This window comes from Nyctibius grandis, chromosome Z, assembly GCF_013368605.1.
Source record: "Nyctibius grandis isolate bNycGra1 chromosome Z, bNycGra1.pri, whole genome shotgun sequence".
In the NCBI taxonomy this organism is placed as follows: Eukaryota; Metazoa; Chordata; class Aves; order Nyctibiiformes; family Nyctibiidae; genus Nyctibius; species Nyctibius grandis.
This window is the reverse complement of record NC_090695.1, coordinates 21,618,556-21,641,845: the sequence shown is the minus strand read 5'-3', so window position 1 is coordinate 21,641,845 and position 23,290 is coordinate 21,618,556. Positions and strand designations below refer to the sequence as shown.

Here is a 23,290-nt window from a genome sequence, read left to right as displayed (position 1 = left end):
ATAGTAGCTGGTATGGGGCTATGTTTTGGATTTGTGCTGAAAACAGTGTTGATAATGCAGAGATGTTTTCGTTATGGTTGAGCAGGGCTGATACAGTGTCAAGGCTTTTTCTGCTGCTTACACCCCCCCACCAGCTAGTAGGCTGGGAGTGCACAAGAAGTTGGGAGGGGACAGAGCTGGCACAGCTGACCCCAACTGACCACAGGGATGTTCCATACCATATGGCATCCTGCTCAGCATATAGAGCTGGGGGAAGAAGAAGGGAGGCAGGATGTTTGGAGCGATGGTGTTTGTCTTCCCAAGTAACCTTTACACCTGATGGAGCCCTGCTGTCCTGGAGATGGCTGCACACCTGCCTGCCCATGGGAAGGAGTGAATGAATTCCTTGTTTCGCTTTGCTTGCACGCACTTCTTTGCTTTCCCTATTAAACTGTCCTTATCTCAACCCATGAGTTTTCTCACTTTTACTCTTCCGATTCTCTCCCCCATCCCACCGCGGGGAGCGAGTGGGTGGCTGTGTGGTGCTTAGCTGCTGGCTGGGGTTAAACCATGACACCCTCTCATCTGACCAGATGTGAGTTTATCCTGATGGGAGAAGGGCTTTTAAGAAAGCCTTTAAGAAAGACAGGAATGCATGGCAGACACCATCAGAGCAACCTGTCTGGACGGGAACTCACTCTCAAGGGAAGCTGTGGAAAGAAGAAGCGGAAAAGGCTCACTGGATCAAAGCAACAGGCCAGACAAAGTATTCTCGTGGGTCACATCTGGCTTTGTAGCTCTGGGTTAAGCACTCTTTTTCTTCCTAATTGGTGGATAATTGACTTGTTAGCCTCCATCTTTTTTGACATGTTGCATGCATCCTCCTGTTGCAGTTATGTTCATTTTGCAAAACCATACAAGCTAAAAAGTGAACTTCTGAATATATCCTTAAATGTTTTCTTTTTGAGATATCCTTGTAAAATAAAATGCAGTTATACAAAAGGAAAGCTGCAGAAAGCATCTAGAATAAATTAGTGAGGGAAATAAGACATCCCAGCTGTAGCATTAGAGAAATACGTAAAGAATGCTAGCAACTTTGCTTTGCTGGCTGCACAAACCTATAGCAGCAGTGACTTCAGCATAGCTTTTAAAAGTCTTAATAAATCACAGAATCACAGAATCACAGAATGTTAGGGATTGGAAGGGACCTCGAAAGATCATCTAGTCCAATCCCCCTGCCGGAGCAGGATTACCTAGACCGTATCACACAGGAACGCGTCCAGGAGGGTTTTGAATGTCTCCAGAGAAGGAGACTCCACAACCTCTCTGGGCAGCCTGTTCCAGTGTTCGGTCACCCTCACCGTAAAGAAGTTTTTCCTCATATTTATGTGGAACGTCCTGTGTTCCAGCTTGCACCCATTGCCCCTTGTCCTGTCAAGGGATGTCACTGAGAAGAGCCTGGCTCCATCCTCTTGACACTTGCCCTTTACATATTTATAAACATTAATGAGGTCACCCCTCAGTCTCCTCTTCTCTAAGCTAAAGAGACCCAGCTCCCTCAGCCTCTCCTCATAAGGGAGATGTTCCACTCCCTTAATCATCTTCGTGGCTCTGCGCTGGACTCTCTCTAGCAGTTCCCTGTCCTTCTTGAACTGAGGGGCCCAGAACTGGACACAATATTCCAGATGCAGCCTCACCAGGGCAGAGTAGAGGGGGAGGGGAACCTCTCTCGACCTGCTAACCACACCCCTTCTAATCCACCCCAGGATGCCATTGGCCTTCTTGGCCACAAGGGCACACTGCTGGCTCATGGTCATCCTGCTGTCCACTAGCACCCCCAGGTCCCTTTCCCCTACGCTGCTCTCCAACAGGTCTGGGCCTCTCTAGTACCCTGTCCCCTGGGATTTCCCCTAGCAATTGCTTGAAAAGGCCAAAGTTGGCCCTCCTGAAGTCCAGGGTTGTGATTCTAGTAGCTATTCTGTTCCTGCCACATGAGATCCTGAACTCTACCATCTCATGGTCACTACAACCAAGGCTGCCCTCAACCTTCACCGCTTCAACCAGGCCCGCCTTGTTAGTGAGGATAAGATCCAGCAGCGCTCCTCTCCTAGTTGGCTCATCCACCATTTGCATCAGAAAGTTATCATCAGTGCACTGGAGGAACCTCCTGGACTGGGGATGGCTGGCTGAGTAGGCCTCCCAGCAAATATCAGGGTAGTTGAAATCCCCCACGACAACCAGGCCCTGTAATTGAGAGACTGCTCTCAGCTGCCTGTAGAAGGCCTCATCACCCTCCTCATCCTGATCTGGTGGCCTGTAATGGATACCCACAACAGTATCACCCCTGCCAGCCTGCCCCTTAATTCGCACCCACAAACTCTCAACTTGCTCCTGATCCACCCCTGGACAGAACTCAATACATTCTAGCTGCACACTCACATAAAGAGAAACTCCACCACCTCTCCTTACTGTCCTGTCTTTCCTGAACAGGACATAGCCACCCATGACCACATTCCAGTCATGCGAGGCATCCCACCAAGTCTCTGTAATTGCCACTAGATCATAGCCCCCCGACCGAACACGGATCTCCTGAGTGAAAAAAGTATTTACTATCCTTTACATTGGTCTGGCACCAGCCATCTTCCTTAATGTGTTGATTTTACTAATTTCTCTAAAGATATGATATCATCATCGATATTTCTTGGTTGATTTAAAAGCTGCTCACTATGTTAGGCACTGGAAAATTACAAAATATTTTTCTTTACGTATAACAAAACAAAGTAAATTTCGTGTATCTATTTTCAAATATATTGCTAAGTCACGCATATATTGCTATATAATGAATAGCAATATACAGATAGCTGCTGTAAGGCCATATGAATTTCTCTCATCTGAAGGTGTTAATAATACACATCTCATATACTGTTATGGCTCTATTTACAGTAGACTATTTACATATTTATGACACTGTATTTACACTTCAGCCACATAAATCCTTTTCCTCAAAAAAACTACGTAACATATTAGTATTTTCACAGAATGGATTAGGTTGGAAGGGATGTCTTGAGATCAACTAGTCCACCACCCCGCCCAAGCAGGGTCAGCTATAGCAGCTTGCCCAGGAACATGTCTGGTTGGGTTTTGAGTATCTCCGCAGATGGAGACTCCACAGTCTCTCTGGGCAATCTGTTTGACCACTCTCACAGGAAAAAAGTGTTTTCTTGTGTTCAGATGGAATTTAATGTGTTTCAATCTGTGCCCACTGTCTCTTGTCCTGTCAGTGGGCACCACTGAGATGAGTCCAGCTGCCTCTTCTTCATTCCCTCCCATCAGGTACTTTTACACATTGTATATTAAGTACTCAAAGGCTACAAATAATCCTGGTAATATTTCACTTAAATGACAGTACTTTAAATGTGTTGAAAAAGTTTTGCAAATACATTTTAGCAAGCATCTATAGTCTCTCTTAGTGCTCTCCCAGTAGTATTTTACTTCTGTAAATCTGTTAAATAGCTTTTTAAAATTTTAAATAGCCCTAAATCAACTAAAACTAATTCGCTATTGGTGAAACACACTTCATCTGTACAGCAAAACCAAAGGAGCATCAAACATTAAGCAAATGAAATGAGAACAGCTTGAAACCTCTATTTACGAGCCAGGCAGGGTGCTGAGAGTGCTCAGGTAGCAGCTTTCCATCCATTTTCTCTGCTGCAGTGCTGACATAGTCAGTCCCTATCCCTGACCACCAGCAGCTTCCCAGTGAACCATCCTGGGGTAATTAGTTTGTCTGAAAAATGCCTTCTTCCCACCCAAATGAGTTCTTATTTAGCCCAGCCAGTTCCTCGAACTGTTCTGCCATCAAATTATACAAAGTTGTGCCTGGGCGGAGGAAGAGTCTGTCCAGAACCAGAATGGAAGGTGGGCAGCTCTGCTGATCAATGTGAAATCATACTTTAATCTGTATCCCCAACCTGTCATCATCACAGCACTCTCCCAGTTTAAAAAGGATCACTGCAAGATCTCTGCAGCATGCAAAAATAAACAAACACTCCTGCATGGCTGAGTCATTTCCATCACTTTGTGACCTGTCTATGCACAATTTTAAGTTCTGTAAAGGGCCTATCTCCAGATATCACAGTGCAATTTTATCCATGGTGCTTGAATTTACCTTTTTAAGCTCCAGGCATAAAAGACTGACTCATGCCATCCCAGGTATCCCATCTACAGCACTACTTACCCTCTTCTATCCCTGTATACATTCTGACATCAAACACTCCTTACCCACTGTGTTTTCCTACTGCTAAAAGTCAGGAACACTAGAAATGAGAGTGTAGGAGGCCAGGAGGGGAGAATTTAAAAACAAGGTTAGTCAGAAGGACTGTATAGTTCTGCCAGCCTTTATTTTCAGTTGTAGCTAACTTAAAGCCATAAAACCAAGAAAAGAGCATTTTTTTTGTGTCATTAGTTAGTAATTTTAAAAATGCTTTTCTGGTAGGATATTTTGAGAAAGTGTTTATTATCTTTGGTGTTTGTGATTATTTAGCAAGAGGAAACCAAAGTAATGCAAAATATCAGAACCTCTCTTAAAAAATCAAAAAGTTTTAAAATATGCATCCAGAATAATTTCTTGCACCTGAAGAAAGCCTGCATGGAATAGTTCTAGGAAGAGTTAATGCAAAGAAAACCTCACAGTGGATTAACATCACCAGACTTTGCTCTGAATGCATTCTGGATGTGGCCCATTGCATATTACTATTTATTTATTTATTTATTCTTTTTATGACCACATTTGGTTAGCACAGTTTTACTATACTTTTAACTACATATTTATTCAGGCCAGAAATACAGGAATGAAAGCTACAAATATTTTTCTGTATTGTAAAAACTTGTCATTTTTATACCTGTTTGGAAAAAGACTCTGGTAATTGTAGTGCGACACAGTGGACATGGAGTGCTGGCTGGGTTGTCTTTGGCAAGCATCCTTAAGCAAGGTTCACAAAAGATGTGGTGGCATGGATAACACATGTAAGGATTGAAATAAATGTCCAGGCACACTGCACAGAGATAGCTTTCTTTATCCCCTCTGAGTTCATGCTCATCGTCTCTATGCAGGTTATCATCTGCAGTCTGCAAGAAGAAAAAGAAAAAGGGAACATCTTTTCACAGCTCAGCTCATAGCTAATTTGGATAAACCAATTGGCAGGAAAGTGACTTTAAATAACCCTTAAGAAGTTGGTACACACTGGTAATATTCTTAATTTTTAATACAGGTTACTTTTAACGAGATGATGAAACATACTAGTAAGACAGGAATGTCACAACAAGCACTCTGTGGGAAAGGAGAACAAAAAACATATAAGACAGTAAAAGGAAGAGATAACAAAACCAAAAAGGCTGAGTAAAAATACTATGATCAGATTTCTTCTTTTAAATGAATTTTAACAATTTATTCATAACTTTATTACCAAAATACCTGGTTACTTTGCCAAGAAAGGCAAAACAAAACAAAATCTCTAAAAATAACCTGTGGATTGTTCTGCCTCTGAAAGGTAATTTGTGAAGGGCATGTTTCAGCAAGAATAATGACTCACAGTTTGAAACAAGCCACAAGTTTATTACTACAATGCAGAATCTAAATCTTAAAGAGTAGAAAGTCTAGGAACCTCTAACATCTTGTTTCGGCCAGCATGCATGCTCCAAATTTCCTTGCACTGATATATTTGCAGGGGGATGGAGTCAAACTTCCCAAATGGTGTACATGCCATGTGAGTGTAACAGCTTGTGTATATTGCCAGGTTCCTGCTTTGCTCTTGTAAGATCAATAAACCTTTCCATATAATCTGAAGATCTTCTACTAACGGCAGCCAGGGTTTTTGGCTTAAAGAAAAAAAAATTTTTTTCATCTCTACAGGAGGCACACAAGAGACATTGACTTTGCTCTAGCTCCTCTATCCATCCTCTCCATTTCACAGCTAACAGAACCCAACATAGCCCAATACCCAAGAGACCTCCCAGGAAAGAACCAAGACAGAGGAGGGTGTCAGTCACTGCTGAGTCTCAAAACTCTTCTCTCATGCCCCTTGTTCCCAGCTCCCAATCCTTCTCTAATGATCTCAGTTTAAGTGTCTTAATTCTAAGCTGCCTTGTAGTATCAGTGAATTCTTGCAAGCTCCAGTATCCATACTTAATACTCTCATGTCCCTTGCTCAACCACTGCTCTGTACCTACCACTTTGCTAGTCCTGCAACACTAGCCCTGAAAGTCCTTCCAGACACCTATTATTGACATTAGGCACACCTGTTGATGCATTTCTACCCAATAAATACTACTCTGTGTTAGAGCAGCTACTTGATTTGCATCTAATTTGAACACCCACTAGCTGTATATTACACAGGCCTCTTTTGACACTCATAGGCCATAGCAGACAACCACTGCCTAATACTAGTATACCAAATATTAATGATAATTGTTATTTCGTGCCTACTGTAGAGATGGGAGTCTCTAGATCTGTTTCAGAGATGATTACTAGCTTGGATTTCTGTTGTCTCTAATTATATAGGTCCTCTTCTTCCTGGGATACTGAACACTGCAAATAATGAATAAGCCCTAACAGTATAGGTGCTGTGGAATGCATTTAAAAATACAGAGCAGTATTTACCCAGAATTTATCGGTTCTGGATAAGCACTTCTCCTGCCAAGCCAGCTTAGCCTTCACATTGCACTTTCCAGAATACCAGGTGCCAAAAGGGCTTATAAATTCTGGCCTGCTGTGACACAAACATATGGAGACAGTTTGGGTTTAGCACCGTGTCCAAATAAAAGCTCTTGTGCAACCCTAAGCACCAATCAGTGCGTGGCTCTTGTAGCACTTACCTCAGCACTTACTACTCCAGCTTGATTTTCTCCATGCCAGACTTGAGATGGGCCCAAAAAACTTCACTCTGTACTGAAATTTATTGCAGAGGCAACTAGGCTGTACTGACAAGTAGCCAGTGTAGGTCTGGCTGGGACTAGCTTCTAGCTTTTCTAGCATCTATAGAAGGTAGTCCCAGACAATAACAACTGGGACTATTACTTCTAGCTCCAAGCTGTAGGAAATAGTGTTAGAGCAGCACTGTATTACAAATAAGCAGTAACACTGTTTAACCCAGACAGTCTCTACCCTTAGAGCACAGACAATCCGCACCAAAATGGAACAGCAAAAGGTAGTTGAGAGTTACAGAATCACAGAATGGTTACGGCTGGAAGGGACCTTTGGAGATCATCTAGTCCAAGCCCCTGCCAAAGCAGGTTCACCTAAAGCACACTGCACAGGGTCGCGTCCAGGTGGGTTTTGAATATCTCCAGAGAAGGAGACTCCACGACCTCCTTGGGCAGCCTGTTCCAGTGCTCTGTCACCCTCAAAGTAAAGAAGTTTTTTCCTCATATTGAGATAGAACTTCCCATGTTTCAGTTTGTGCCCATTGCCCCATGTCCTGTTGCTGGGCACCATTGAGAAGAGTCTGGCCCCCTCCTCTTGACACCCGCCCCTAAGGTATTTGTAAGTATTGATAAGATCCCACCTCAGTCTTCTCTTCTCCGGGCTAAACAGACTCAGCTCCCTCAGCATCTCCTCATAAGAGAGATGCTCCAGTCCTCTGATCATCTTTGTAGCCCTCTGCTGGACTCTCTCCAGTAGTTCCTTATCTTTCTTGAACTGGGGGGCCCACAACTGGACACAGTATTCCAGGTGTGGCCTCACTAGGGCAGTGTAAACGGGGAGGATAACCTCCCGCGACCTGCTGGCCACCCTCTTCCTAATGCACCCCAGGGATACCATTGGCCTTCTTGGCCACAAGGGCACATTGTTGGCTCATGGTGAGCTTGTTGTCCACCAGAACTCCCAGGTCCTTCTCTGCAGAGTTGCTTTCCAGCAGGTCAACCCCCAGCCTGTACTGGTACATGGTTAATTACAGCTAGGTAATTTTAGAATGAAGGACGCCTCATGATACCATTTCTTTGATAAAAAGTGGAAAATAATTTGGCACAGAAAGTGAGGAAAGTAGTCCAGATTAATATATAACAGAGATGACTTCAGCAGAAATTAGGAAATACTAATACATCGTGAAAATAACAACCCTCCTCCAGCCCAGCCATGTGGACTTGGCAGTGTTAGGTTAATGGTTGGACTCGATGATCCTAAAGGTCTTTTCCAACCCAAATGATTCTATGATTCTATGTGTCCTGGTGTGGACTAGGACAAACTTTTCAATTTAGTTTATTTTAAGTGACTGCACTTGTCTCAAGGTGACCACACACACTTGTTGCTGTGGAAACCAGGGTCCCCGCTGGGTCTCTTTGTTCCACAAGTGTAAGGGCATAGAAGTGTCGCACCTGCGGGGAGGAGCAGACAGGACAGGTGACCCAAACCTGACCAACAGGGTATTCCATCCCACACACACGATAGTTTAAAGCTGAGGGACCACGAGGGTCACGCTCTCTTCCGCTATGGCAGACATCCTGGGAGGGCCCTGCCTGCGCTCCTGAACCCAGTTCCCACCTGCTGCCACATCTGGTTCAGGACTGTCCAGTGCCTGCCCTGCAGCGTCAGCAGTGATGTGGTCGTCATCGGGGGCAGCTCAGTAGTGGTTTTGTATATAGTTCATTGTTCATTATACCCTTTTGCATTGTTATTGTTTATTAAAACTGTTTTAACTTTCCAACCTGTAAGTTTCTCTCTCTTTTCTCTTTTCCTTTTTCCCTCTGGGGAAGGAAAGGGTTAATAGAGAGAGTCTGTCGTCTGCTTAACCGCCCACCCAGCCTTAAAAGGTGACACTATGTAAGGACAAAGTCATAATTAAAAGCAAGCACAAAATCAAATTGGGCGGTGAGGGGAAGTAAGTTTTGCTGACTGGTTTTGAGGAGCACTGATCAAAACGAAATACACAACGTGTATAGAGGAGCTGCCTGTCTCATTGGCTGCAAGTTAAACATGCTGCATGAGCCAATTAAGTAAATGACAGAGCTAAACGCAAAATGGCTGTGGACCCAAGGGTAATGGTTGGTTCTGAGATAGGTTTGTAATCACAGCAAGATACAGACAGGAGAATCTCAGAGCCAATTACAACTAGAAAGAAGATCAAAATTATTCTAATGTGCAAACTAGACTCTAGTTAAGAGTAGTTTGCTTAGTGGATTAGCGGAAGAGCTGTCTTTTTTACAGTTCTGCACCCCTTCTCAAAAGACCTATTTAGGCACACGGCATCATTTAGTACTGCAAAATTGGAGCAACTTCCTTATGCAAGAAGCTAATTCACAATAATTTAAGCAAGTATTATTTTTTGTTTGCCATTAAGCAGTGCCTATGTGTTCCAACTAGAGCCAGAGCTTCAGCGTTTGAGAGCTTTACAAGCACAAACTAGAATGTTGTTCTTGCAGAATTACAGGACAGACAAAACTGAGAAAGGCCATGTAGACATTAAGGACAGTGATGGGAGTAAAAGTTGACAAATACCAACAGGAAAACCTGAGAGCAAAACTATTACTCCTGAGAAATGAAAGAAAGGTAAGAGCCTTCAAAAGTTTCCATCTTCCCAAGTCTCTTGGGAACTGCTAATACAGACTGTATCACCTGACTGCAATCCCTCCTATTTCACTGGTTGGATGGCAGAAGGTTGTTAGCAAAAAAAAAAGAGACGAACAGAGGATCAACTTCTGCTTGAAAAGCCTATAAAGAATGTTAACTAACAAGAGGTCATACATAGTTTGGCTGGATTACATGAAAGTATTCGATTCAGTCCCACATTCAGAGAGAACAGTGACTACATGCTCCACTGGACAATGATAATCTTTTTCAGTAATTCCTTACTAAAAGATACTGACATATGTGGTGATCAGAATACATATTCCGTTAGATGTTACATAGACTGGTTAGGAGGGGAAAAATTTCTTTCTGTCTTTGTATGCTTAATGTAAAGGTGAATAAAACTGTAGTCTCTTTGCGCAGGCAACTTCTTCACTGTTCTCTTATGTGAACAGTACCTCAAAAGGGGAACAGTGGTGTGGGAGGCTCAAGAAGCCGTATTTTCACACTTACAAACCACAAGGAAGACCTAATTTGCTGCACGATCGCATACCTCACATTTTTAAAGGGCGCAGTATGCATATTCTCCTTTGTTCTCTTGGAAGCTGCCTCTCAGTAATCTGTTCCATGCTATTCGGAAGCTGTACGTAAATATATCTACAATGATTTGCAGCTCTAAAATAGACTTTAAGCCTTCAGTTATACTATATAATCAGAATCATACATCCTAGGACTGAAAAAGTTTGAAAGAATGAATATATATATAAAACATATATTCGTTTTGTATAGAAATGGATCAAAAGAAATAAATACTTCTTGTTTGCTGCTGGAAAAAAAATCAGTGGGTTTAGCCCGATTTCCAACAGAAATGCAATTTGTGGGAGTGCCATGTCTATCCATTTATCAGGTCATCTCACAACAGCTTTTGAACTTGTTAGTCAATTGTAACCAAATCTGACACAAGGGTTGTGACCTCAGGTATACTGGCTTCCTGAAAATTTCATAAAAATTGACAGCTAGGTTGAGTAGAGAGACTGAAATGAGTGCCATTGCTATGGGAAAGTCTACTGGTCCCCTGTTGTCTTGAACAGAATTTAGCTAGCCTAATTTCTGCAGACTAAATTGGTGACTTTTTATGGAGTTTCAAAAGCAAACTCAGAAAACAAATTCAAGCCCAATTTTAAAATGTAGGAAAAACCGTACCAAAAATCTCTAATAGCTACCCTAGCAGAAGTTCTTCCAAATCAGGTCATAAGGTCCACCAAGGTTTGTATGTCTTTGAGCACTCTGTTTTGGCTGACTGGTACAATGACTGTAAAAAAGACATCTTTTCAGGTGTCTGGCAAACCTAAGCTTGAAACTTATAACAGGACAGAGGTGCCAATGCCCATGGCTTAAATATTTGCACAAATCAATACTTCAGTCTGAACTTCCTGCACACTAAATTTCTCCCCATACAACATTCCAGAAGAATCCAAAGGCAAGCCAAAAACTTCAAAGCAGAGCAAGGCAGCCTAAGCAGCTCTCTGGAGCTACCTACAGCCACGTTCTCCTTTCAGATCCTCTGTGATGCATTTGAGTTGGATAGGTTGCTCAAGGGAAAACAACTGAAGGACATTTTCTTCATTCTTCTAAAGAACTTTTGTTTCAAGCTAACAGTATTTTTTTTTTTTTTATTCTGTATCATTTAGAAGTAGCTTTAGGCAGTGGAGTTGTTCATCTTGTCTGATTAAGTGCTTTGCAGACCAAGGCTTCTAAGGCAACTACTGATATAACACCTATAGTCTTTGTATATGGGGCTCTAAAGAGACAACAATAAGTGAACAGAATAAACAATAAAAGCGAAACTCAGAATATTTTCAACCAATATTTTCACTCTAACCTCTAGTTAACCCCTTCCATGTTCCAGAGAATATAAATTAACTATCTTCCTGCTTCTCAGAGAAGATACGCTCCTTAATGCAGTAATTCCCTTTCCCTCTCTATTTGAGTTATCAAAGGTTGTCCTGAGGTCATATTTATTCATGAGGGATACTACTTTTCAGACCTGAAAAGACTTTCTGACCCTCCGAACTTTGTTTTTTTCCACACTCTAGAAGTTTGCCTAATCAAATATGCTTTACTTAATTTGTTTAATCAAATACATGTACACATACTAACTTCTCTCTATCAATCTTGAATTGTTTCTATCTCTAGGTAGTGAGGGCTACAATAGTATTACTATAATCCTTTCTTAATCCTGAATGGTCTCATAGTGAAAAACACAGCAAGTTAAATTTCTCATCTAGTTAAAGTTTACTGAATTATTATGCATAGGCCATAGTTGAGAAACTTAAGTATCAGGTTTTTAAAGTCTACTGTATCCAAACATTACACATACTACAAACAGAGCCAGGTCAATAATTCTATGAGTTTATCATACCCCAGCCTAAGATAATTATTCAGTCTATTATTTTAGTATCTGAGCACTTCATGAGTGCAACTCATCACAAGTTGTCCGGTTAGCTGAATTTATTTTCTCTAATACACACTAAAATTTCTTGTACTCCCCTACTATGACTTTGTACTATTGCCAGCCTACTCAGCTATGATAAACTTGTGAAGTTCTGCACAGTGCTGTTTGGACTTGACTAGGTGACTGCCTTTGCACAAATCACTGGTGAGTCATTAGAAGGTCCAAGTCTGTTAACCACAAATTAAAATGCATGTGGAAAAATTGGATAGCATACAGAAAAAATACTAGAGATTAAAACAGCGAGTCAATAGCCTGAAGATGAGATGCTCATAGAGAGCAAATGATGCTTGTTAGTTATGAACCCTAGTGTGTGAGGTGGCACTAGTACTGTTTTCTTTTGTTCAGGTGCAATAAGACACAGTTCAGAGGTAGGATCAAAGGTGCTGACAAGGGTGCGCATAGTCAGCAAACCTTTGAGAATAGCTCTAAGTTCTCTACTCTTCTAAAGAGCTAAAAGACATTGTGTTGTGCACCTGAAATATAAATAATCTTCTCATATGCTGGTCTGGAAAACTCAGCTTAAAGATACTGTTGAAGCATAAAGAAGTCGACAGGAAAGGAGACAATTTTTTTGGTCCCAGATGGAAACACTTGGGGTAACTAGGAACTAGGAGCTGAGCAACTGATATGCATGGACACAGGGCCTTGCTTCGGTGCTTACAAACACCGTCTGGAGCAGCTGTACTGGAAACTGTTCCTATGGCTAGTAAGCAAGAAGCCAAATGTCCAGAGTCAAGGAATTATGCATTTCATTTAACCCATGTGATGTTGCCCCTTTGATGAGGCCATTCACATCAGCAGCACAGCAAAGGCCTCACCAATAGCAGATAGAGGGAAATAAAAAACCTGCCAATTCTATGGAGCCTTGTAAGGTCAAAAAATTCTTCAAGTATTGAATGCCAGGACACCTTCATAACCACATGGTAAATGTGGATACAGAAAACCATTGGAAGAATATAGCTTGTGCTTATCCAAAAGGAATTCCTTCTTTCGCTGCCTACATAAACTGCTTTTAAAGGCTCTTCTGAAGTTCTGTACAGGATGTTACTGAGATCTCTTCTAGAATAACATATCCAAGTTTGAACATCTACAATTTAAAATTGACATTGAAAACCAGAGAGAGCACAACAAAAACTTATAAAAGCCTAAAATACACCCTATGACAGAAGGCAAAGGAATTAAATCAACTTGATTATTAAAATCTACCATAAAAAGGAATAATAAGATGCCATATCTAACAGATGCAATTAACACTTCAAACTGAAAATAAGCCACAAATTTGAAGTGAGAACAATAACAATTTAAATGGATTATCGATGTGATAAACTCTACACCACTTACAGGCTACATATGAGGGTATTTTTTCCAAAATAGCTAATCTCATGACCTGTAAGTTAATGGAGTAGGTATAAGACACTGCGTGCAAAGGCTATGGGAAGCTATCTATCAGTGTATAACTATCACAGCCCAGCTGCAGACAGCAGTTAACTAAGAGACAGTACTAGCACTGAAATGGCTGGATTAATTCAACACTCTATGGAACATAAAGCCCATCCTCGTACATGGGCACTTCACTGGAGTCTAAGTAGGTTCAGCCAGCATTTTTCTTCTCTGGAAAGGCAGTTATATTAAAAAAATATCAAGGCAGACCTAAAACTATTACAAATAAACAACAAAAACCATGATTTACTGAGAATGAATTTAAAGTTCTGCAGGGTATATTTATTTAACCTGATTGATCAAGGAGCCATGTCTTTTTTACACACTTCATTAATTATCAAATTAATTAATGAACATTATTTAGACCATTTTTTAGACTCTGGTTAGAGATTCATTGAGAGTTACAGAACTGTAACAACCTCAGTAGCCTGTTAATGACAAACATTATTTAATATTAGTTAAATGCATTGTTAATATGATTTCTTTTACGTAAAAGGACAATTGGAGGACACAACTAGCGCACCTTAATAAAAATAAATTTATAAAATGCCTTGATATGTGGTAAGTTAACCAACTTGTCTCACTGAAATATTTTTACTTCAGCAGATCTTTAATCTTATTTATATCAGGAGATAAAGGCTTATTTTGTGGAAGAAGTCAAAAACAAAACTCAGAAAAACAGAAAAAAGGGGAAGAAAATTATCTAATATCTTTTCTTTTTATTCCTATACACACTTCACAGAACTAGCAAAATTACTATTTTATTGTATTACTGATTCATGTTGCTTTAATCAGGTTGAAACAGGCCATACAGAACTGAATATCCCTCGTGCTCGATGTTGTACATGGGTATTATGTACATATCCCCCCTCTTTCCAAGCATCTTATACAATATATTTCAGCTTCTTATTATGATGGATTTGAAATTACAGAAGCATTTTTTGTTATGCAGTTTGATTATTCTCTGCAGTTCCTTCTGTGAAGTAATTGAGCTTTTAAGCTTTTAGAATATACATCTAAACTGGCAGCTTTAGGTATTACTACCCTCTTGGAAATTTCTCTTAGGAGAATCATATTTACTGTTTAAGGGACATCTGTAAACACAACTTTTATGAAGATCTCTTGAAGATCATAGCAACTACTTCATTGATTTATCATAAAATATTATTCCTATTAAAATAATTTAATTATCAAGATGAATTCAGAGACAGGCCACTGGAATAAACATTACTCAAAGTACTTGGACCACTATCATCTTAATGTTTTAATATTTATACCCACCCCTAAACTAGTATATTAGAAATAAATGCCATGTTACAAGCCTATCCTAATTTTTATTTTGATTTTGCATTTAATAAAACACACACATTATTTATTCAGGCATTTAAGAGAAAGATGTGAGCATTATAGCTAAGCTGGCAAATGAAGCTTCAAGCCAAAAATAAACATGCAGAGTAGAGCACGCAGGCACAGCTATTAGTGTCACTACACCTAACAATAAAGCAAATATTATTAATCATTCATCTTTACTGTAACCAGTATTTCAAACAGAGGAGAAAAATTCATTTGCAGAGGCCTACAGAAACTTCTATGAATCTCCTAGAGCCTTAATGCAATGCCTAAATTACAGACCTCCTTTGCGTTTTGGAAACCGAAATGGTGTAGAACTGGCAGTAACACATGTGCTAAATATACTGCTGAGGTTTACAGACGTATTTGGACTGGAAGGTTAAATTACAGTCTGAAGAAGTAAATAAGCTACGAGCACAAAGATTGCCTTCTGTTAAGTTAGATCAAAGCAGCTGCTATCTATACCTGGAGTCCTCCTCTCTAGTAATGGAAGTACAACGGCTCTCCAGTACAACCTAGTAGTTGTTCTGGTACGTGATAAAAAGACAGAGTCCTGTCAATTCACATACATAAAGAGCTAGAGAATCAATAAAATATTTCTCTTGAAATATTACTGTTATACCTGTAAAAATAACATATCTTCTTATTTTAACAAAGAGATTTGCAGCACTGACATAACAGACAATTATGCATTTCTTTTTCTATTCTACTCCTAGGCTTTGCATGAACGTATATACCACTACTTGTTAGGGGAAATACTCAAAACAAAATGTCTGTAAAAGAATGTCAACAACAGTGCTGATGTATTTTGGCAGCTTTGCATAAATATAGTCACAGTTTATCAAACAAAGCATTTGAAATTCTTCTTGTCATTCAGCATAAATCTAAAGCAAATTACAGTGATGCATGACACAATCTGAGTTAACAGCTGGCATACAAAAGGCCCTTTTGTGCAGAACACCTACTCTTATCATTAAAATAGGTCTCTTCCCCGACATGGGGAGAGCACTGGTCAGAGATGGAGGCCCACTCCTGTTCCGAACAGCATTTACAAACTGTTTATAACTCAATGCATCTCCACTTCTGGAACACAGCTTTATAAACAATAACATCAGTCTACAGATTTTAAGTTTCCTACCAAAGCTTCACTGTTCCCGGGATTTGCCAGCTCCAAGTTACAGTTCTGTCTGCTCGTACAGTCTACAGCAACTGCACAGATCTGTTTGTACCCGCTATCAAAAGATCAACCCAATGAGAGTTACATAGATTTTCTGGCTGCTAGATACCATTATAGAAGACTTACTACTGTTCTGGACAGAAAAGTGGGTTTGCTGAACTTAACTCTCATCACACGCTTTTTCAAAAATGTCTTTAAATAAACTTTACGCAAATTCCTTAGTAGGATTACGTAAGCATGACCTGCCTTTCAGTCCTTAATTGTGGTGGCTACATGATCACTCAAATTTTATTAATACAATAATAACACAGGTTTCCAACACAGGCTGGGGCAGAAGTGAGAAAGTTCTTGCCTTTTATTCATCAGACAGAAGAGACTTTAGGTAGGAACCACCAAAACTACAACTCAAAATAGGTATTTATCCCAGACAAATTAACTGTGCCTCTATCTGAATTCACCTGGACGCACATTATGGTATGCCCAACCCTGTCCCTTCAGCTGGGCACCTCTTGAATACCCTTCAGCTGGGCATCTCTTGAATGTGACATCCTTCTGCCTGGGCTGGGTGCCCACAATGTCCTTTTCACTGGGCTGGAACGTGCCTACCTCTCACCCCAAAATCAACATGCAAACAGGACAACCTAGATTTACGAATCCGCAAGTACCTTCTGTTTCCACAATCAAGGCACAGTTTGTGACATATTACACTAAAAGGATTCACCTAGTGATATGAATTGCGTTAAAATAAGTTGCCCTAAAATTAGGAACCTAAAACTATATCTAGACAATTAAATGATTGTCCCAGTTTTCAAAAGTTTCTTTATCTGGAAGGAGCAACTAGATGATCATCTTGCTCAGAACAATCAGGCCACCTATTTAAAGTGTCTTGACCAAGTTTCTTAAACTCAATTTAATTATTGATTACATAAATAGACTACACCTCCAATCAATGTTTAAAGTACACCATTCACTTACACTGAAGGAAAATAAAGACAAGTAAAGGGTTTCAAAGAAGAATATATCTGAGAAATTTAGGGGAAAAGTAATCAGATTTCATCACTGTTGCTTGATTTTTTATGTCACCTTTGGTGACATTGAAATTTGATCCTGCACTATTTAAAAAAAAATCCAGGTGGATCTGCAGTAATAAAATGCAATCCAACTGTTCCATATATTGCTTTTCTGACAAATAATATCTGGATGCTCAATTAGATTAACTATGATGATATTTTATCAGAAAATTTATCAGAAATTTTATCATAAATTATGATTCTGTGATGGCAGCTGTCAGCAATAAGCACTACATTCTCTCCTTGGTATTTTATTCAGTCATATCCAAAGTCATCCGAACTGTGCAAAAGCTTGTTTTCCTCAAATTTAACCATTAGATGCCTCAGTCTGAAAGTGTGAACATGGATGGCTTCAAAGGGGTCAGTTGTTAGTATACTGACACCTAAATAAATCCTCTTTCCAGATACTTGATTTAAGCTGCTGTTATCCAAAGCTTTTCTGTATGATTGATAAACGGAGCAGAAATTATTGCTTATATTTTATTTCTCAGTATAAGTGAAAAATCTTGTATGCACGCATGCATGTTTCTGTAATAATTAGTAATTTCCTATACACTTCCATAAATATTTCCTGTCATACAGAGCAAGCTACTTTCCCCAAACAGGTATTACAACATTCAGACTTTATTTTATGCAAGACATAAAGAATTTTCTGTGTTGTATAAGCAGCATATTGCATCCTACTTCATTTTCCCCAGAAGTTATTTATGAAGACGGTAAGGCCATTTTAAATTGTAGGGTGGCAGCACTTCTTGTGAGCCTTCCTACAAAAGCCTTGAGGGATCTGAATAACAACCTCTGACAATTTCAATCTTTTCTCTCCGCTATAGTTTAATACTGCAGATTTTCCTTCTAGTGAAGTCTTTCACAAAGCTTCTCAGAAACCAAATACGAAAATCCACCCCCCCAAAGAAAATCAGAGAGTTTAAAGCTTTTCTTTGAAATGACAGGATGCCGAAATAGAAAAATCAAGCTGAACATCTGCTATTTCATATTTCTCTGCCTGAATTAAAAAAACTAGGATGCAACTAGGATGCAACTAGGTTGCAACTATTAATGCTGGTGCAACATACTCACCAACAGAAAGATTTAAGAATTACTGTGCTAAAGTCTGTAACTGACTACAAATAGGATTAGTAGCAAAAAGAAAGCAACCTCAAGTTCATCAGTAACTGTGTAAGAGAGAGCATACAGATAAAAAAAAAAACAGACAATTTACCCTTGACCATCACTTCTCAAATACCATTTCCTTTGCAGTAACTTGTTTAAAACATAAACCTTACAAAGTGTCTAGATGGTCCACAAATTGAAGCTTTCTGAATTTTAAGCAGCAGACTGATGACAAGATTTTTTGCCAAGCCCTGTCGGCTGTCCTCTTGTATGGAAATCTCTTCACCTGTTAGCAGTGGGCTAGGCATCATGTGTGGCACCTCTTTAACTGGCCTAAAGTTGTTTACACTGTTTTATTTATGATACACATGCTACTCTGCTAATTATTATGCCATAAGTTTCTGTTTAAACAACATGTTGCTATGAGACTAGACTTTGGGATTAAAAAAATCAAAAGAACAGCAAGGCTAGAAGATTTTCTTTTATACTTTCATTGCTGATGAAATTTTATTAGCAAAGGAAACAAGCACTTGACTACGTCTCTGCAGGAATTTAATTCAAAATTTCTCTTGTTTTTGTGTAAAGGGAATATAGCCCTGTAGACATCACAGAAGTGGTAGAAAAAGTTTTGCAAAGAATGAGCTGGATGAGGAAACAACAAAACCTGTCTTCTGCTCAGTATTTCAAGGTACACTGATACAGGTGATATTTAGGAGGTAGAATTAGACTTCTCCTTACTCAGAACATCTTGGACAACAATCTTCCAGAGGAAGTCTCACTGCCAGTTACTAAGCTGTGATCCATTGCTTGTAACATTAGTTTCACTCTTGACAAGATCCACTGCTACAAGCTGATGTCGACTGAACATCATCAGTCTTCTGTGACTCCGATATGGACAAGGGACCTGCCTCAAGACAGGCTCCCACATCTCTCTCTTCAGAGGGGATGTGAGATGCAAAGACAAGTCAGGGGAAGGGCCACCATGGAGCACTGCTGTGGCAATGCTCAACAAAAAAAATTTACATTTTGGTGGGAGGGTGAAGCTGAATTGGTCTTCTTGCTCTAACGAAATTAATCCACATTCTGATTAGCTGTGTAGGACAGTGGAAAAAAAATGTTTCTTTATTTTTGAGAAAATGTGCCTAGCAATAAGTTATGATTCTGCTCCATGGGTGTTCTTTCATTCGGATGTATTTTGTGTCTTTCTTGTAACATTTACATTCATGCTGCACACTAAATTGGAATTTATCTTCCCTTTATTAGCAAAATACAAACCAGCAATATATTTCACTAATGAAGGGATCTGTACAGAAACGCTCTTTGTGTTCTCATTTTCACCTACAAATTATTGAGAATGTCTTTGTAAGAAGAAAATGTACTTCAAACCTTGTGAATTGATTACACTGTAACAGAAACTTTATTACAGTATTTTAATCACATCATCTCCAGAAACCGAATCTACTCCAACACATTGGAGTAATTGAAGAATTCCAATTTCTGGGTAATTTTATGTGGTGAATACATTTCATCTATGTCCATCTCCAAATAGAGCTCCAACTAACGTTCTTCCTTCCCATTTTGCTTACAGGCACAAATAATTAAAATGATACAGCTTCCTTACAAAAAGAACACAAATACTTTGGTAAATGACAGTGTGTAATAAAAGACCACCTATGAAAAGGTTAGAAAAATCTCAATGGACAAATTCAGTCCTAAAACAGTGACAATCTCTATAGCTAATTAAATTGACATAGAAATCTTCATCAGCTTTTGCTGAAGCTATCATTCAGATTGGTTAGGTCAGTCTTCTGACCACCACCAATACTGCAAAGGCAGAGGTTCTCTTCACCTCTGTCTTTATGAACACTGTTGGGCCCCAGGCCTTGGGAACAAAAATCCAGGTCAATGCAAGTGCAGACCCACTGTCAGGGAAGGAAGAGTTGGCATGCAAACTATTACAGACGCTTGACCCCTACAAATTGATGGGCCCTCACAGTATCCACCTGAGAGTGTTAAGAGAGCTGGCTGACATCATTGTGAGGCCACTCTTCATAATCTTTGAGAAGTCGTGAAGATCAGGGGACATTCCAGAAGACTGAAAGAAGGCTAATGTCACTCCCATTTACAAGAAGGTCTTTAAGGAGGATCTGGGAAATTATAGGCCCATCAGTCTTACTTCAGTCCCTGGGAAAGTTATGGAATGAATCCTCCTGGGACTATCACAAGTCAAATGAAGCACGTGATTGGGAAAAGCCAGTGTGGATTCACCAAGGGCAAATCATGCTTGACAAACCTGATCGCTTTCTACAACGAAGTAACCTGCTCAGTTGGTATGGGGCGAGCAGTGGACATTGTCTAGCCGGATTTCTCCAAGACTTTCGATATGGTTCCCCACTGCCTCCTCCTGGAGAAACTGATGCGTCACGGTCTAGGCAAGTGGTCTGTGTGGTGGATGGGAACTGGCTGAGAGGCTGCACCCAGAGGGTGGTGGTAAATAGCTTCAAACTGGCAACCTGTCAACAAGGGGGGTCCCCGAGGAATCAATATTGGGTCCAATGCTGTTTAGTATCTTCATAAGTGATCTGGATGATGGGATCAAGTGTACCCTGATAAAGTTTGCTGATGATACCAAACTGAGTGGAGAAGTGGACACTTCAGAAGAGAGTACAAGATCAACCCTTCGGAAGGGTTAACAAGAACCTTATGAAGTTCTTGCACCTGGGAAAACATAATCCAGGAGTGCAGCACAGGCTGAGATCTACCCGGCTGGGGAGCACCTCTGTAAAAGGGACCTGGGGGTCCTGGTGGAACACAAACTCAGTATGAGTGAACAGTGTGCTGCTGCAACAAAGAAAGCCAAGGAAGGATGTTGGGTTGCATCAACAAGGGCATTACCAACAGAGATAAAGAAGTCATTATCCCACTCTACTCAGCGCTTCTCAGGCCACACCTGGAATACTGTGTTCAGTGCTGGTCCCCACTATATAAAAAAGATGTGGACAGGCTGGAAGGGGTCCAGAGAAGGGCTATAAAGGTGTTCAAAAGACTGGGAAGCCTGCCATATAAGGAAAGGCTGAGAGAAATGGATTTGTTCAGCCTTGAGAAAAGAAGGCTTAGGGGAAACCTCATCACCATGTTCCAGTACTTAAAGGGTGGCTACAAAGAAGATGGAGACTCCCTTTTTACAAGGAGTCATGTGGAAAAGATGAGGGGTAATGGGTACAAGTCACTCCTGGGGAGACTGTGATTGGACACAAGAGGGAAAGTTTTCACAAAGAGAACAATCAGCCATTGCAATAATCTCCCCAGGGAAGTGGTGGATTCCCCAACATTGGACACTTTTAAGATTCACATGGACAGGATGCTGGGCCATCTTGTCTAGACCGCGCTTTGCAAAGAATGGTTGGACCAGATGATCCTTGAGGTCCCTTCCAGACTGGTATTCCGATTCTATGATTCTCAAAGGTCCTTTACAAGGGCGTTCAGGGGATCACATTTCACATATTGACCTCCCTAAGAGCTACAGAAAATTACAGTCAACTAGAACATACAAGGAACATAATTTTCTACTTAAGAATAAAGAAAGCAACAAATTGTCAAGCACAGCTGTACTGTCTGGATACCTGTAACTGCTAAAAAAGAAAAAGAAGGAAATACTCAAATATAATTTTAGCACTCCAGGAAAATATAGCTGATACAAAACAATAATAAATAGAATTTGAAAACATGCTCATACTTCTGGCTGCAACATTGAGCACACAGAGACAGAGAATTAAAGCAAATAATTTTGATATTCAATTAACCAATTAGTCATTATCTGCAAAATTCACTAGTCAAACAGAACCAGCAGCCAAATAAAGACTAAATTTAAAAAAAAATGTATACTTGGAATGACAGAATAAGCTTCACTGTGGGGTTTTTTTTTTTATTACTGAGTTTACTGGTCAGGTCAGCCTGACCTGGGTGCCAGGCAAGGTGTTGGAACAGATCATTCTGAGTGCCATTACAGGGCACATGCAGGACAATCGGGGCATCGGGGCCAGCCAACATGGATTCATGAAAGGCAGGTCCTGCTTGACCAACCTGGTCTCCTTCTATGACCAAGTGACCCGCTTAGTAGATGAGGGCAGGGCTGTGGATGTAGTCTATCTAGACTTCAGTAAGGCATTCGACACTGTCTCCCACAGCATCCTCCTGGACAAACTGGCTGCCCGTGGCTTGGATGGGTGGACTCTTAAATGGGTTAAAAACTGGCTGGATGGCTGAGCCCAGAGAGTGGTGGTGAATGGGGCAAAGTCCAACTGGCGGCCGGTCACTAGCGGTGTTCCCCAGGGCTCAGTTCTGGGGCCGGTGCTGTTCAATATCTTTATAGATGATCTAGACGTAGGGATTGAATGCACCCTCAGTAAATTTGCAGATGACACCAAGCTGGGTGGGAGTGTCGATCTGCTGGAGGGTAGGAAGGCCCTACAGAGGGATCTGGACAGGTTAGATAGATGGGCCGAGACCAACGGCATGAGGTTCAACAAGAACAAGAGCCAGATCTTACACTTGGGCCACAACAACCCCATGCAGCGCTACAGGCTGGGGGAAGAGTGGTTAGGAAGTAGCCTGGCGGAAAGAGACTTGGGGGTGCTGATCGACAGCCGGCTAAACAGGAGCCAGCAGTGTGCCCAGGTGGCCAAAATGGCATCCTGGCTTCTATTAGGAATAGTGTAGCCAGCTGGTCTAGGGAAGTGATCGTCCCTCTCTACTCAGCACTGGTGAGGCCGCACCTTGAATACTGTGTCCAGTTCTGGGCCCCGCACTTCAAGAAAGATGTTGAAGTGTTGGAGCGAGTCTAGAGGAGGGCGACCAAGCTGGTGAAGGGTCTGGAGGGTCTGACCTACGAGAAACGGCTGAGGGAGCTGGGGTTGTTTAGCCTGGAGAAGAGGAGGCTCAGAGGTGACCTTATTGCAGTCTACAACTACCTGAAGGAAGGTTGTAGTGAAGTGGGAGTTGGCCGCTTCTCCCAGGCAACTAGCGATAGGACAAGAGGACATAGCCTCAAGCTTTGCCGGGGGAGGTTCAGGTTGGACATTAGGAAG

General features: G+C 40.8%; 1 protein-coding gene across 1 annotated transcript in view; it reads right to left on the bottom strand.

The window, feature by feature from the left end:
• The window catches only part of RNF180 (ring finger protein 180), an 84,683-nt gene that overhangs the window by 24,495 nt on the left and 36,898 nt on the right, over positions 1-23,290 (bottom strand). The window contains exon 5 of the mRNA XM_068422788.1: positions 4,881-5,106. Within this exon, the coding sequence (XP_068278889.1) occupies positions 4,881-5,106 (226 nt within the window). The remainder of the gene's footprint in view (positions 1-4,880; positions 5,107-23,290) is intronic.